Source organism: Natrix helvetica (genome assembly GCF_964273705.1).
Source record: "Natrix helvetica genome assembly, chromosome: 1".
Lineage (NCBI taxonomy): Eukaryota > Metazoa > Chordata > Lepidosauria > Squamata > Natricidae > Natrix > Natrix helvetica.
In genome coordinates, this window is record NC_138548.1 from 257,695,559 (window position 1) to 257,713,315 (window position 17,757).

At 39.9% G+C, this 17,757-nt stretch overlaps 1 protein-coding gene across 1 annotated transcript in view; it reads right to left on the reverse strand.

The window, feature by feature from the left end:
- The window catches only part of DNAH9 (dynein axonemal heavy chain 9), a gene marked incomplete at its 5' end in the record, with an annotated part of 234,306 nt that overhangs the window by 82,795 nt on the left and 133,754 nt on the right, over nt 1-17,757 (reverse strand). The window contains 3 exons of the mRNA XM_081938079.1: nt 1,722-1,841; nt 5,673-6,098; nt 16,927-17,187. Coding sequence (XP_081794205.1) covers nt 1,722-1,841; nt 5,673-6,098; nt 16,927-17,187 — 807 coding nt within the window. The remainder of the gene's footprint in view (nt 1-1,721; nt 1,842-5,672; nt 6,099-16,926; nt 17,188-17,757) is intronic.

Here is a 17,757-nt window from a genome sequence, read left to right on the forward strand (position 1 = left end):
GTCAGGTACCACTTTTTGTGTAGCAAGGCATCTGGTTGTTCTTACCTAAGTGCCCTGTCATTTTGACAAAATTGATGGAAAGGGGCATCAATCATGTTCCCACGCCAGACTGGACAAAAAGTAAAGTTTAAATATATGAAGTCTTAAACAGAAAAAAGGGTCTACAACCAGACCACAAAATGAAAGCTTTAATTTGAACAGCTTCGTCTTAATCATGTTCACCCTCTATGCTAATTACTTCTTATTGTTTTTTTCCTGATTTCAAATTTTCACTGGTTCTTCAGTGACTGACCTCTTCTACAACAGTTGCAGCCTAAACCCTCATTCCTCTCTAAATAAATGTAAACAAATGTGGAAATCATTAGCTTTCTTTATTTGCAAAAATGCACAACGGCCTAAGATTTGTACTGAAACTCATGATAGGAAAGATCTCTCGTATTAACTATTCACAGTGTAATATTCAACTATATGACATTTTGTGTTCAACTTTTAATTAGGAAAACTGTGAATGGATGTACCCAGTTTAAATTTGCCATGACATCCTTTATGGCAAAAAGCCAATCTGAGCTGTAGTGGCAGGTAAATTCCATGGCATTAATAACACATTTTACTAGAATATCTTCAAGCATCTTGAAGTATTTCAAAAATAATGAGGGAAATAAAGTACCTGGTAGAATACGCTTAAATCTCACACAGTGAAATTCACAGGCCACTTAAACCATTGCCCTTGCAGTTATACTGGCTTCATTTCATTAAAAAGCAATCCTTATGTTCAGACTGGAAAGAATTGGTAGACTGCAGCAGTAGTTTTTATATGCCCTTGTAGCTATGAATTGTGATCCCAACCTCAATTACAGTTGGTTAGTAAATTTAGAAGACACTGCATTGTCAGTAGTTTGAGGGTTACAGCAGTAGAAATTGAAAATCACCAGAAAGCTGGAGAAAACTGCCCATTCACTGGCAACAGTTTAAACAGGCAAATTTGATATTTTGCATAATATAAGGCTATAGAACTGTACACCTGAAAGAGACTTATTGCAAAGTTAAAAGGGAACAGTGATTTTTAAAATCCTGTATGCTCATTAAAAATACAAATTAAAACCTTCCTGTCATACCAGCTGGAACTGATGCATGATTATCATGCTGTTAAAAAGCATCGCAAAATTAGCCATACATTTATATAAATGATTAAATATGAGAAGAGTATTTACTGAAATTATTGCCTCTCACTTTGAAGGTTAGGAGGGTTGTATATTTGTGATCATTTTCAAGGAAGATTTGTCCATTGCTCTTATATGATGCACCTATATGAAGTACTGTTATGTTCCTATTCAATCCATTTCCACTATCTTTAATGCACTTTAAATAATTAGTGTTAAATCTTTTTTATGTACTCTCATGAATTAGATCCCTATCATCTTTTTCCTGCTCTGCTGCATGCCAATTCATAGGAAAAGTGGGAAAACCTAGCAGTTCTTTAATTTTCTCTTTGCCAGTACTAAAGAATGAAATAATGCACATTAAAAATCAAACAGTATAGAAGTCCAAACTACTCCCTTGTGTAGATTTAATTTAGAAATATTTATCTTTCATTTAGACTAAATCCTAAAACTTTACAGACTTGCAAACTCTTCTAGTTTTTTCTCCAGCCATTCAGACCGAGAAACACATACTTCAAGACTCTTTCTACCCCACCCGAAGCTTCAGCCAATGATACTCACCAGACGATTTGCAAGGGAAATGGTATTTGCAGTGGCTTCCGCATCTTGCTGACATTTCAGCTTCTCCACCGTGGCTTGCTCAAATTTGGCTGTTAGTTTTGCCAGATTTTCATTAAGGTGCTACAATTCGGGGTATAGGGGAAAGGAGGAAGCCATATCATAAAGAAATACAATTTCAATATATGCACCAGTACATTGTAGCCTCTGATTTAGTTAGCACTGGAATTTTTGTTCAAGAGGCAATTCAAAAAATGAATAATTTCATTATTAATAAAATAAGTCAACCAAGTAGATTCACTTTATGGGGAAGAGTGACATAGGTAGCCTACAAGGCCATTCAGCTCTGAACAAATATTTAAAACCTAGAGGTGTTAAGCTGTTAACAGCAGACAGCTAGTACGTATCTGCACTGCCAGGTTGCCCCATCATAAGTACGGGCCATCAACTGTCTCTGGAGGACAAGAACAGATAACACTGTCCTCAGCTTGCCCCATCCCTGCCCACCATAAATGTGACTTCTGCCAGTGTTTTCTTGCTTTGCATTTGAAATAGTATTTGTTGATTTAGGCCAGCTGAAATGTAGCTGTCCTGTTTCCTTCTCAGGAATGGACTGAAGACAAATTTACATGTCCTAGGATAATGTTGCATAATCCAATCTGGGTCGGTCACTGGGACCAGAGGTTTAGTCTTCTGAGCTTTCAGACTCGTTCTTAGGCAACTTTTCTCTAGCAGAGTATATCCCTTCTGATTTTAATTTTGTTCTAGGCAAACCTCTGTACTTTGGATCTGCACAGGACGTCCATCATCTCAGTTGCTCAGTTCGCCTCAGTAAAGATAATGCAGCTTCTGCTATAGGCCTTTCCTAGTAGCACACTTGATTGACATGCAGAATTGCTCTCATTTGAAATCTAGCAGAAACATTTTGTTACATTTTTTTCTCTTTCTCTGAACTGTCTACTTTTCTCCTGGGATTTATTATTATTTTTGCTTGGATATTGAATGGGGGGGGTTGGTGGTGGGGATTTGTTTTTTAATAAGTCCACCTATGTAGTGGTTTATCATTTTTCCTTCTATCTCAAAAAGTTTATCTCTGTCCCCCAACAGTCCAAATGAATAAGTAAAACCCGTTTACCTCAACCGACTGGAAAAATGATTGAAGAGTACACCAGAGAACCTATTTAAAAAGCAGTACAGTGCAGTCTTTGCTTACCAACTAACTTGCACAGTGACTGTTCAAAACTATGAGGTGCTAAATAAAAAGAACTTTGCAGCCAATCACAGCATCCCACAGTCACATGATGAACATTCATGTTCTTTGCAATCAGCTTGCAAAGGCAGAAATAAAATCATAAGTCATGGATATATGATTTTCTGCTAAACAACTGGATCATTTAATGACTGGGTTGCGGGACTCAATTATGGTCACTGTAAAGAGCTATTTATAAAGTGGGTAGTTTAATGGGTAGTTCAGGGAAAAAATAATAATTAAAAAAATCTATTGGTGAAATTCTACCTGCCATGAAAATACATTGGTTGCTGTGCCTGCATTTAGGTGCATTTTGATATTTCATCTTTATATGTATATTTTTAATGCAACTTTGCATACATTTGGCTGTGCATACACATTTATAAATTTATGCGTGTCCAGTAAGAATTGACCAAAAGAGGAAAATGAGAAGCAATTGTTTTCCTGGCATGGAAAACTCGAGGATCCCAGCAGCAGGAAAACCTCACTATGAGGATCAGAGTTGCTGGAAGTCTGGATTGAACATCTGGCAATTTGTTGCCAAAATGTCCCCATCCGAAAAAAAATTCTTCAACTATTTTACAATCTGGTGACCATCAATCCAGGTGGACATCAGGTGTTCTTCTGAGAAAATGTTTCATCTCTCTAGCTACCATTCATTGGTATGCATTCAACACAGCTTACTTTGCCTTTTTTCTATTCTTAACTTCGTAATATTTCTACCTCTGTTTCTATCAGGTTAGACAGAAGGGAATTGGGGCTATCTTATAGCTTTAATAGCTGTACAGAAATGAAATATTGGCAGGCGTAGCTTGTTAAGTTACATTGTCTTTTGCATCTTGTACTGATTTCTGGCCGTTGATATAAAATTCCAGGCCTAAAAGCACATGTATCAGTACTGTTTATAGCCTGAGTGAGCAAAACTGCTCATGGGAGTTATTTAGAAAGCCAAGCGGAAAGGCTCATGCAAAAATAGCTCTATTAGCTTTATTTCAGGGGCTGAGAAGTGGCTTTCACAATGGGTCTCCCAATCTCTATCGCTCTAATTGATCATTTTTGCTACTTCACTGTAAAACAAAAGCAGAGTGTTCCCAAATTATTTAACTCCTGTGACAAAAGAAGTTAACAATTGATTTTTATCAGCCTTCACACCAACAGCTTAAAGTTAAGTGCCTCTAAATCATTTTAATACTGCTCGAACAATACTTGAGAAATAAACTTGAATTTGAAAAGGGTACGTACTTTGTTAATAGCGTTTGGAACGATTATGAACAGAATTGTTCCTAAAATCCCAAGCTACAATTTCTATAAGATAAATGCCCTTCCTCCCTTTCTAAAAGTACATGTGTGCACGTGTTTGTATGTGTGCTTGTCCAGTGTACAGTAACACAGATGCAAGCATACCATTTAAATTAGCTCTGTCTTAAAACTTGAAGAAGCTTCTGACTCCTTCAAGCAGGACTCTTATTTGTGAAAAAGGTACTTTTTCACCACATGAAAGGACTTGTGTTGTAATACAAATGATGGCCTCTCCCTAAACTTTCTTCTGTACCAGTGGTAGAATTCAAAAGTTTTTACTACCAGTTCTGTGGGCATGGCTTGGTGGGTATGCCAGGGAAAGGATACTGTAAAATCTCCATTCCCACCCCACTCCAGGGGAAGGTTACTGCAAAATCCCCATTTCCTCCTGATCAGCTGGGACTCGGGAGGCCGAGAATAGATGGAGGAAGGGCTAGTCAGAGGTAATATTTACTGGTTCTCCGAACCACTCAAAATTTCTGCTACCAGTTCTCCAGAACCCCTCTGTACCCCATCACATCCCACCCCAGCTGCTTCAGAGGAAATTCTAATCTCCTGCTCCAGATTTGGGCGATCTGAATGGAAGATTCAGTTGGCAAGTGGGGAGGAAGATCTGTTCAACTAAAGATATCAATTCTGCTGAAATTCAGCCACAAATGCTTTGCTTAGCCTGGTTGACAAGCAAACAGCCTAGTAGACAGCCTACTAACAAACACAGTAGGAACAAGTATATTGGTTTCTACCTATCATGTAATTCTTAGAGTCACTAAGTCTATGTTTATAATACATAGATTTAATTTAATTTTAAGGAAAGTCAAAGTCCCACTCACAAAACTAACAAACGTAGTAGCCAACTCTGTGAAAATATTCCATGATCTTCCCTTCTCTAACATACATCTTAACTACAAATGCTATAGCAATAATTTCCAAAAGCCTTACAGCAAAACCTTAAGTGTCATTAAATAATCAATCACCTAGACTTGGGATTGCTCACCAAATTGCTCTCAAGGCTGCAAATAATTGGAACTTTCTCTATGGCTGATGCATTTGAAGAATTTAAAATGTTAAGTCTAAAAAAGGCAGAACAATTTTGTGGCCAATTGCCACCACTTTTCTGGTCATTTTATGCTGCATTTTAATTACTCAGAAAACCTTTAACTTGCATAGTGATTACTTCATGATTATTATTGTTTTAAATATTACTAATGTACAAGTATCACCCTGTTTTAAAATAAGCCATGGTACTTTCTTTAGGCAAAATGCAGGGTGGTTTCCTGCAGCAGCTCCTTATGCCAGAAGTCTGTGTTTAAGGCTCTAGAGAGTAACCGCTGCCAAGAATTTCAAGGTGTAATGCTGATTTCAATTTGCACTTGTTTCCCAGGTTGCTTTTTTGCATTCAGACTTACTGCAATTTTGGCCTTGATGTTAGTCAGCTTTTCCTGGGCGTTAGAAAGCTCAGCATTGGCTTTGTTGAGAGCCTGACGCTTGGGCTCAACATCACAGTATACATTGTAAAAGCGCACAATGTTGATGACCCAGGAGCAGAGCCCAGCAGCTGCATGGGACTTCGACGCCACCAGTTCTGGGTTGAAGTTTGGATCCTGAAGATAAGGTTGTAAGGCTCGGAGGCTGTTCTCATGTATATTCTCTTTGTTGAAGTGAATCAAGGAGTCTAGGAAGCTGTCAACCTTGGCCATGGCCACCTTAGCTGCTTTCCAGCTCCTGTCCTTGGGGACCGTACCACCCAAACCCATGAGTACCATCACGGCAGCAGCAACATTGCTGACAGCAGACGGTGGCGATCCAAATGACTTCATTTCTGTCAGATTGATCTGAAAAGGAGAAGAAAAAGACCAAGCCTGTGAGATGAAAATGAATGGGGTTTCTTTTTCCTTATTTTTCTGGTAATGGAGTAACCTCTAGAGCTATTAATCGGAGAGAGAAGTTTTAAAGCCTGGGATGGCACTCTGAATTTTAAATATTATGACTCATGCTTTGTAAAGCAATGAATCCCTCTAGTGACTTGGGGCCATTACCCGCTTGTTAAGCGTGAGAACCGATCACATTTTTTTTGGCATTTCAGCCAAGTTGCAGGACACTGAAAAAGCCCAATTAGATTTCAGATTTACATGATATGGAAAAATAGGCATAACCAGGAAAAGATCAGCCTGGCCTGAAATCGACAATGTATGTCTGCAGCTGCGGGAGGAGTTTAAACATGGACCTTAACTGAAAATTCTCAGAGAAATGTCTGCCTCATGAATCTTTAGCCAGTATCAGTTAAGGTGATTTGGGTCATGAAGCGCCATTGCCGTGCCCTGTGGCTGCAATCATATTGGGACTAACCCACCAACAGCAACAAACCACATAGTGAAGCTGTCTCATGCCTATTCCCATGTACTTTTGATGAAATCAATCTTGCTGGCTGACCAGTCACTGAGCAGAACTAGGATCCTTATGTGAATGTAGGCTCTGCATGGCATATTTACTATGTCATGCTCTGACTTCTTAATCCGTCTTCATACAATCAAATGGGATATTATGATTTGACGAACTCAAACGTATCTTAGGATTTGCTTACAAAATGTTTTTGACCAACTAGTTTATATGAGGAGAATGCTGAGAACGTGGATACTGAAGAACTCCATTCTCCATGCGTAGCCAAGGCTAAAATGTCACTGATTTCAGTGAGAGGCACCGAAGCTCGATCCTTCTGGTGAAATCTATAACAATTAAATGTACTCAATCAGACTAAGTTCTCAAGTCCTTTGTAAAGTCCTTTCTTGCTTGAATTTGTGTGTTTAGTTTCTTCCGTTACAGAACATAAGTTTGGCATATCATGTATTCAAACACAAATGTGGCACTGAAACTTTGTCAGAGCTGGATCATGCAACATACTGACAAAGAAGCCATTGTAAAAACTCTTTATGTCCATATCATGCAGTTGATTCCTGCTTTTCATTAACTCCAGTAAAGCTATTAAAAAGAGCTTATCATTTCCATATCGGAATACGACACAGATAGCATTTCCCTAAAGCAATTAAAAAGAAACATTCAGCTGGAAATGGCTTGTGTAAGTCCTCTTCTGTCACACAATGGCAAGTTCCAAAGCAGAATCCTACCCACCACCCATCATGGGACCGACCCCAGAGTTTGCTAGACAGCAACCTTAAGAGAATGCAGATTTTTAAAGCCAATGGAAGCATTAGTATGGACCAGCTATTAACAGCAAATGCTATCAGATCAAACCAAGAAGAAAGGCATATAATATGCTGCCCATTCAACAGATATAAGAAATCTGGCAGAGCAAATGACACTCTACACAAGGATTCTTACTCTGATACTCACTGGACGTTGATATTTTTTTAAAAACAAAACCAAAACATTTGTTTATGAAATCCATTTTAAAAACTGCTTTTGACCTGAGTGCCAGGATAGGTTGTTAAAGAGTTTAGAAGGAAATCAAGGAATTGGAAGAAGCCACTGAAACACTGAAATCCATCCTATCTCTGTGTATTTAATTCCTGTTTCTGAAGTACAGTATATTATTTGACTCAAATTTCTTCCTGCTTTTTTCGGGCAATTTTACTAACTTAAAGGTAAGGTAAAGATACCCCTCGCACACATGTGCTAGTTGTTCCCGACTCTAGAGGGCGGTGCTCATCTCCGTTTCAAAGCTGAAGAATCAACGCTGTCCAAAGACGTCTCCGTAGTCATGTGGCCGGCATGACTAAATGCCGAAGGCACATGGAACGCTGTTACCTTCTCACCAAAGGTAGTCTCAATTTTTCTACTTGCATTTTTACATGCTTTCGAACTGCTAGATTGGCAGCAGCTGGGAGAAGTAATGGGAGCGCTAGGGTACGTAGCACTAGGGATTCGAACCACCCAACTGCCAACTTTTCTGATCGACAAGCTTAGCCACTGAGCCACCACATCCCATTACTAACTTACCAAGGCTTATTTCTGTCTTCTAGAGTAAAAGCTATCCAAAACTACCTAGTGTCATCTATAAATTTGTTAATTATTTCCGGCACTTCTTTCATCCAAGTCATTAATAGAATTAGGTAGAAGAGCAAAAGATGCAGAATTGAATCTCAGTGCCTCCCTTGATAAAGAACCTTTAGTGAGCATTCTTTGACTACAAGTTTTAAATATATATATATATGGAGATGGAGATGGAGATGGAGATAGAGATAGAGATAGATAGATGATAGATAGATAGATAGATAGATAGATAGATAGATAGATAGATAGATAGATAGATAGATATCAATCATAGTGATTCCATCCACCCTTTGTTAATCAAATGCTGAAGTTATCAAATGGATACATAGTACCCACGTAGCCAGCGGGAGAATATAACAATCCCCATTCTGAGCATGCTTGCTTGCTGGATTCACTTGTCTGTTTAGTTATTTTACATTATTAATAACCTACCCCAATCCTAACGGAATCTGGGTAAGAACTGTAGACAATCATACATATTTGAATAGTATGGATACTGCAAGATACTGATTTGCAATAATTTGGACAAGCAGCAGCATGTTGTTTTCACTATAAGCCTGGAGGGTGTTGCATTGATTGGTTTGGGTCAATGTCAACATAAATCCTTTTCTCACTTCTCACCTCATCAGCAGTTTACAATTTAAAAACACCTGAGTGAACTTTTAATAGAGTAATAATATAAGCAGTGCATTCAACAATGTTTAAAATGGAAGACAATTCACCCAAAGTCCATCATTCTCAGCCAGGTTGCTAAATATTCATGAATCTGGAGTCCCAGTATACGTATCTACTGGGACACCATGGCAGAGAAGCCAATTTAGGTAAATTCGTTGCCCAAGAATTTGTCTAAATTATTTTAAAGAATTATGGTCAGAGAATTGGACCCGAGCTCTGATATTTCATCAACTCATGTGGATCGCTCAGTGATCTTGGGTTAATCCATTTCGGTTCTTTGTCAATAAAATGGAAAAATAATGAAAAATGCATTGAGATGGAAACTTAATAGTATGTATCATGACTACACATGCAAATATTTAGACGTTTTAAAAAGCAGGCTAGAGGAACATCATTTCAAGTAAAAAATGTGCTGCTAGTTTGGCTATTGGACGCATCATTCCTCACCCATCAAATTGTTCCTTCATGGAGCAGAATAGAGGAAGGATCACTTGGTGTATAATTTCCTTCTCTATTCTGCCACATTTCTAGATATAAAATATTTAAATGCAGAACGAACAAAAGCCACGCCTTTGGGACTGTCCATGCTAATTTTCTACACTATTGTTTTCAGTGGTTCTAGAAAGTTCCGTTCCTTTTGATATATAGATAATACATACATTACTTGCTAATCATTTCTTGCTTGCTCCCTTGTTTTCTCTCTCCCTCCCTCCCTCCCTCCCCCCTTTAATGTTTTCCTGATGTTTAATAAATAAAAATCAAGCTATAGTTTTGCTAGATGAACTGAATGAAATCTATGCCTCCTCTGATCTGGATACAGGGATTGGCTAGAAATCACTAGAAGTAAAAATTATCCACTGCAATTTTCCAAAATAGACAATAGCACACAATGAAGACTGAATAAAGCACTTTACAGTGAGTGAATTCAATGCTCCCCCAGAATTTTGTTGCACACTGACTGAAATCTGTAAGAAAGTAAAGACCTCCATTCAAGTCCAGCTGCAGTGAGTATTCATTTAGTTTTCAAATGGCTGTATGCTTAAAGTTACAGATATGTGTAAAGAACCGTCTCTTGTACAAAACTGTAAATGGATGCCACACTGCAATATGAAAGGTTCTTTCTGTGATACAGCTGTTGCATATTGCAGCTGGTACCAAAAGGTGTTGCTGCTAGCATCTACACATTCATATTGTTAATCCACCTGGATAATAGATTAACAAAATCAGAAATACAGCAAACTGCTGTCTTTGTGATCTTAACACAGATGTCACCGTTCCTTGCTAGAAAATAAATGAAAGTGTTTCAGCTCCAGGTAGACTTCACTGTCAGATAAATCACCCCAACTTTTGTTTGAGAGTGGCATTGCCAGAAGGATTTAGCTGAGATACATTTCAACACATTATACTTGTAACTATTTTCCATCCGCACAACTCTTTTCAGGCAGAGGAGTAATTTAACAATACTGCTCAAACGGCTTTCACTATGGGACTTCCTATATTCACCAGACATGACAGACATACTAGAGTTCCACGGAATTACTGATTTAAGCCCAGGATCTTGGAGACTGCTACCATTGCCTGATTCATCTCACACTGTCCACTTCTGAAGATAGTAGGACTTGCAGCATGTTCTAAAACAGGAGTGTCAAACTTACGTCGTTATGGCGGCATCATGTGACGTATCGGAATTTTTCCCCCTTCGCCAAACCAGGTGGGGGCATGGCCAGTATGTGACGCATCCGGCCCACAGGCCACGAGTTTGACATCCCTGCTCTAAAACCTCTTTCATCCTCTGGTCAATCAGAAAATTCCTAGGAAGACCATGAAGGCAGCAGGTTTCTCTTACCTTTGAATTTGGAGGTAGCATTGCTAGCTTCATCTACCATAAATGTGTCCATCCTCCTTAAAGGATAGCTCATCTGCAGCATTTCAAGCTACTGCAAATACAGAGGAGATGAAAATGTCTGCCCTCTTGGGCTTATGTGCAACATCATGACCTAAGGAGATCAGGAGTGGGACTTGGTTTGATGCCATAATGCTGCTGTCATCACTCTGACTTCGCTTGTCTCTCTTTTACACTTCCTCCCCACCAGATGCCACTGTAACTGACTGAGATGTGAATCTCCTTTCATTATCTTTCCTAAATCATAATGCTAAAAAGATTTACTACCCACTCCTTTATTATACAAAGCATCATTGCTTTGTATTCTGTTTCTCTGATAATTCTCTATTGTTTCTGTCTTCTGAAATACAAATAAAACTAGCCTAGATAGAGCTTCTCCAATGGTTGGTTCGATGCTGATTCAGAAGTGCAGGAGGACAGACATATTTGGGGGCAGTGGGGGTGGGGGGGAGGATTCACATTTTTGAGTAATGTTCTTTGGACATTCAAGTTCTAGCTAGGAAACTAGGACTTATTAAAGTAAGTTTATTATTAAAGTTAAGATGTAACATGTGCAAGATGATTTTCTGTAAATCACACAAGCCAAGTGGGCTGGATTGCTATATTTCCAGTGAAAAAGCAAAAATGTCTCAAAGAGGAAATAGGATCCTAGAAATGCACAATTGGCTATGCAAATATTATTGTTAGGAAAACTCTTTATGTTCCAGACAATGGCCTGCACTACCTTCATAAAGGACTCCAGGAAGTGACTGGATATAGTACATCTTATAAAAACCAAACAGGGAAAAATGCTTGGCAGGCAGCTTGCCATTTTCATCAGGGTGGGATCAGACCATAATAAAAGGGGAGAGGGTCCAAAACTGGGGCCAAGAAAAGAGAACATTGAAAGAGGAATGAGAAGGCCTCATCAGGGACCAGACTTCTGCATCTACAATCCAGGTAGCAGTTGGTGGTATTCAGGTGTTCCTGTACCAATGCCCAGAGTAGGGGAAGAAAACAACTAGAAATCCTACTTTGAGAAGACAAATACGAAGCCAGGTGTGACGGTGTGCATGATTGGCACATAGCAACAGAAGGCCACAGGAACAAATCTAAAAGAAAAGGGGAGGGGGAGTTGCATGTATGCATGTAAAGAAAAAAACATATCCTTGTATAGAAATGTGTGGATCAGAGCACGGTAAGTATTTAGGTTAGAATAAAAGAGGTGGGGGAGGAGGCAATCAGATTGTGAGAATTTATTATAGACCACCTGGGCAGGCAGAAGAACAGATGAGGTCTTTCTGCATCAGTTGGCCAATCTTTCAAAAAGGCATGCAGTAGTGCTAATGGGAGGTTCAGTTATCCTGACATCTGCTGAGGATTTGCCAACAAATTATTCTCTTTCCTGACAACAACTTCATTTGTCAGAAGGCGGAAGGAAGAACAAAGAGTTCTGCTGCCCTGGATCTAAATCTCACCATCAAAGGGGAGGGGGGATGAAGAAGTGAATGTGACTGCCACTCTGTGGGAAAGTACTATCCTCAAAGTTGTGGCATCAGATTGGAGGAGGAAGTGAAGAGAGTCAGATCTGTATATTGGATATTAGAACAGCAAATTCTGAAAATTCAGAGGGAAGCTATTTCAAATCCAACGGCTTCAAATCCTGAAGGAGAAAAGTATCCAGGAAGAATAGGAATATTCTAAGAAATCAGATCCTGAAGATGCCTCTGCAAACAATTCCTATATGAAGAAAAAAAATGGGGAAAATATAATAAAGCCAATGTGGATACATGCAAAACTCTCTAAAAACTTTGAAAAGGGGGGGGGCATGCCTAGAAATGGGGGGAAAGGCATATCATACATAAAGATTACAAGGTAATCTCCAATGCCTGTAGAAACTTTGTGAAAAATGTTAAAGCTCAGAATGACCTGAGATTTGCAAAAAATACCAAAGGTAGTAAAAAAAAAAGAAATAATTTGAGTTTGTTAAAAATAATAAATCAAAATGGAGAAGGTACAGTGGGGATGGTGAAAAGCAAGGTCTTCCTAACTACTATTTTGTGTCTGTCATCCCTCAGAAGGGAGCCCTTGTAGCAGATATTTTGATCTATTGCTCTGACCACTTTTGGACTCTAAATTTCCGTTTCCCTATTGTACACTGAAGTGGGCCTCAATTTTTGTAACTCAGTCCTACATTTATGTTTAATGGCAATCCTTTTGGTGGTCAGAAAATGCCTTGATGTCTTGGCATGGCATGGCATGGCATGGCATGGCTTGGCATGGCATGGCATGGCTTGGCATGGCATGGCATGGCTTGGCATGGCATGGCATGGCTTGGCATGGCATGGCAGGGCATGGCATGGCAGGGCAGGGCATGGCATGGCAGGGCAGGGCAGGGCATGGCATGGCAGGGCAGGGCATGGCATGGCATGGCAGGGCATGGCAGGGCAGGGCAGGGCATGGCATGGCATGGCATGGCATGGCCTCGTCTCGTCTCATCTGGCCTGGTTTGTGAGTTCCTGCTTAGTAGATCCCTTTCTGTAATCCAGGGCTGGCCAAGTTTCTTGACATTTCAATTAAATGTGCTAGTGAGGATTTATCTTTGTTTCCTCCCTCAATATCATTCAGCTATGAATAAATAAACATGAGGCTGAAAATTATGGAGTTGTGATCCCCATATCTAAAAGGGATCTGCCTGGGTAGAAGCAACAGTATTCCAGTCCTAGGATGTCTAGCAGGCATCGTCTTCCTGACTTTATTTGAACTTCTAATAGCATCACCCAGATGTCCACTATGGGGCTAAAAGGAACTGAGGTTGAAATCAGCCAATAATTATAATAGTCCAAACATGTTTTTATTTTGGCATTAATTTTTTTAGCCAAGAAAGTATCTGCAGCAGGGTACAGATTCCCATAAAGCAGCAGTGTACCAAAGCCAGGTGAGAATATGAGGTGGGCGATCTTTTTTAAAAAGCTGTTTTACAAAGCATCAGAGCATTAACAAGAAACTATTCCAGACAGGTAGCAGTTGATTCCATTAGTTATGATTAAATTTATTAGATAGCAGTACAACTGCATGCTAAGCAATTGAAAGCTAAGTCCAAGCAATCTATTTCATTACCTCCTCCCCCTTCTCCTTTCCTGACAACCTGCATTTTTCATTACTTTTAGTTAAAAAGCAATGCTGATACTTTCCCCTGGTGCTGCTTCATTAAAAAAAGCACAGGAATACTAGATCTGGATTACTGGTTGAAACTTATGAATAAACACACATCCACAGCCAATCATTCATGTCAATTGATGGGCTACACTCTCGGATGCAGGTGAGAAGGAGCATGTGGCCTTTAGTGTCTGCAAATGCTGCCACCTTCGTCTCCAGGGAAGCTTCAGGCTTCCCATTAATCTTGCCTTAATGAGATGTTGTACAGAAGCAAATGGAAAATTGCCACTCTTTCGTACTATGCTTAGTCATCACCTCTTTTCGTTTGTGTATTTGTTTCTCGGCTGCCTGGGCTTTCAGGGAGGGGTAGTTTAGCTGACTCATAACACAAGCAAGGAACAATTCAGCTGATGAGCAGCTAATGGAATATCAACATTGACTTAAGGAACTTCCCCACACCAGCCCTACTAAGCCCACTATAAAGTAGCAACTTTCAAATCACCTCCTCTTCCTATTGTTGGCTGAAGTAGTTCACTGATGTAAAATGATCCCCAAATCACCTGCTCAAGTAATATTTGCAATGTTTTTTTCCAAACTGACTCCCTGAATAGGAGCCTAATTTTAAAGCAAGATCTATTTGATAATTTAGTTTGGGGAAGAGTTATCTATCAGAGGTCCCCAAAACTGCACCGGGGAAGTGGCAGCCGAGCGTACATATGCAGCTCCACTTATGTGCGCACTGCACAGGTCCATTTGTGCAAGTAGAGTGCATGTGTGCTCACTTGTGTAAATGGAGTGCACACACCACTCGTGCAGAACTAGCCTCCCTCCCCTCTGGCTGCAAAGCTGAAAAGATGGAGACTGTGCAAGATCTAGAATCTAGATCATTCCAATTTCTACAATGAGGTGTCTGTGTACATGCCCACTAGATTACCTCAAACCAGTGGATTTTTCAGCTGTGGTCCACAGAAATCGTCCTAGTGGCCCGGAGCCCACCAGTTAGCTTTCCCCACCAGTTAGCTTTCTAAAACTCTGCTCAGTCACTCAGTGTCCAGTACTTGAAGGGTTGCCACAAAGAAGAGGGGGTCCACTTATTTTACAAAACACCAGAGGGCAGGACAAGAAACAATGGTTGGAAACTAATCAAAGAGAGAAGCAACCTGGAATTAAGGGGAAACTTCCTAACAGTGAGGACAATTAACCAGTGAAACACATTGCCTTCAGAAATTGTGGGCACTCCATCACTGGAGGTTTTTAAGAAGACTCTAGAAAGTCACTTATCTAAAATGATATATGTTCTCCTGCTTAGGCAGGAGGCTGGACTAGAACACCTCCAAGGTCCCTTCCAACTCATTCTATTCTATTCTATTTTATTCCTTTCCATTCCATTCCTGTCCCTGCTCACCCTCCCCGTTCATCCCTTTGTCATTCAATTCCTTTGACATCTTACAGCTTCTCCAGCATGATGTCACACAACTTCCATTTCTAACAAGAGTTCACTCTCAGTGGAGTTTGCGGACTGCAGCCCTCAATCATGTATCATGCCTCTCAGTGCCTGGAGCTCATGAGTCAGTCGTGCTAACAGGAAGGTGATGTAGGAGGCTGCAACTCTGCCCCCACTGCCTGCTTTCCGCAAAGGTCACAGAAGCAGTTTGTGCTTTACAGAATTATTTCTCTATGTTCACTGAGTTCGCTTTCGAGTTGCTTACCATGCTACGTTGTCTTTACTGATTCACGAAAAATGAATCAGTGGTTAAAAAACAGGCTCGCTTAAGTGTACCATGTCAAGTTGAGTCGGAAGACTCATCCTGGTGAATGGGTCTTGAGTTCAAGACTATGAATCCATGTATAGCTATGCGATGTGGAAGTAAGGTCTTTAATTGACAACTCACAAAGAAAGATGTGAATGGGAAACATCATCAACATCTAAAAATTTCATTGGGATGGAGAAACATTCAACTCCAGCTCTGTGCATTTTATGTTATGAAAATGTGCAAATGATGCTACTGTTGCTACTGAATGTCACAAAGTACATAAAACAATTCAAATGCATATTGAGAAGTCCAGCTTTAAATGTTCAGTCCATGAGCATAAAGAATTATGATTCTAGATAGCAATAGCACTTCATAGTGCTTTTCAGCCCTCTCTAAGTGGTTTACAGAGTCAGTCTATTGTCCCCAACAATCTGGGTCCTCATTTTACCAACCTTGGAAGGATGGAAGGATGAGTCAACCTTCAGCCTGGTGAGATTTGATCTGCCAAACTGCTGGCAGCTGGCAAGCAGTAGAAGTAGTGTGCATTACCACACTCTAACCACTGCACCACCGCAGCTCTTAGTCCTCGACTTCATTTAGCAACCGTTTGAAATTACTTCAGCCCTGGAAAAAAGTGACTTATAGTTGGCCCTGATATACTTAAGACCATCATAGCATCCCCATTGTCACATCATCAAAAGCCGAGTGCTTGGCAACCATCGTGTATTTCTGCCAGTTGCAATATCCCGGGGTTCCTGTGATCACCATTTGCAACCTTCCCAGTTAGATTCCAACGACCAAAATCAATGGGGAAAGTTAGATTTGCTTCATGACTGTGTCTCAGTCAACACCTGCGGTTATTTGTTTAACAACCACAGCAAAAAAGGTTCTAAAATCAGGCACAATAACAAGCACATTGCTTAGCAACAGAGACTGTGATTGTTAGTTGAGGACTACCTATATATGAAACCCAAGCAAGTTTTTTTTTCTGAACTAAGGACGAGTTCATAATTAAATAATAAAGAGAGGCAGTTCCCTTCTTCCTGCTTTCTTCTACATCAATTAGTCACCACAAGTGAAGGAAAACCTGCGATATGAAGGTATGGCTCGCCCTGTATGAGTGCAGAGATCTTCTTAGGTAAGCAGGATATTAGGGAACATTACTCCACCCTCCTTAAGTACCTTATTCAACGTGTTCAGAGCTTGCTGGGCAGCAGCAAGGGCCGGTTCAGCTTGTGCCAAATCTTTCTCACAGTCCTTCTGTTTCTGCTGGACCTCCTCGGTAATCAAGGCCACCTTCTGCTCCTCCTCATCAGCAATGGCCTTCTCCTTACTGACTTTCTCTGTCTCTGTGCCCACCACCTGAATCAGCTGGTCGGCATCTTCGTTCTTTTGCTTCAGCTCCACCTCCTGAGCTGCCAGTTTGGCCTTCAGATCATCTACCTGGAGCAAAGACGAACGAAAGCCAGTCAGGAACCATTACTCACCAAACACACACACACACACACACACACACACACAAAGGATGCAAGGTTCAAATGAAAAAAAATAGATTTTTTTTTCTCTAAAACCAACAGAAGTGAATAAAATAATGCATTATAACACCATAAAGGTAACTTACAAAATACTAAGATCTTAGCATTTTAACAAATAAACAGGATTAGAAGAATATTTTGTGATTTTTTTAAAAAATATGTTTTTAAATTCTAAATTGTCGTGTGTGTGTGTGTGCGCGCGCGCATATCAATCTTGTTAAAGTCAGTGACTGGTAAAATATACCAGTGGGCCAAAACCATAAACAACCTAAAAAAAGTGAATGGTCTATTATTGAAGTCCTAACACTTAAAGGAATAGTTTCTAACATAACGCAATGGAGGTCAAAAATAATTTGCAACTCCCCTAGAGATGGTATGGTTCCTGCCCAACAGTAAGAAGCAAATGAAGTTATCTTCCCAACTAGTGAGAGTACTAGTAAGTGGTGTTATAAGGATAGGATGCAAGTTGCTATAGAAA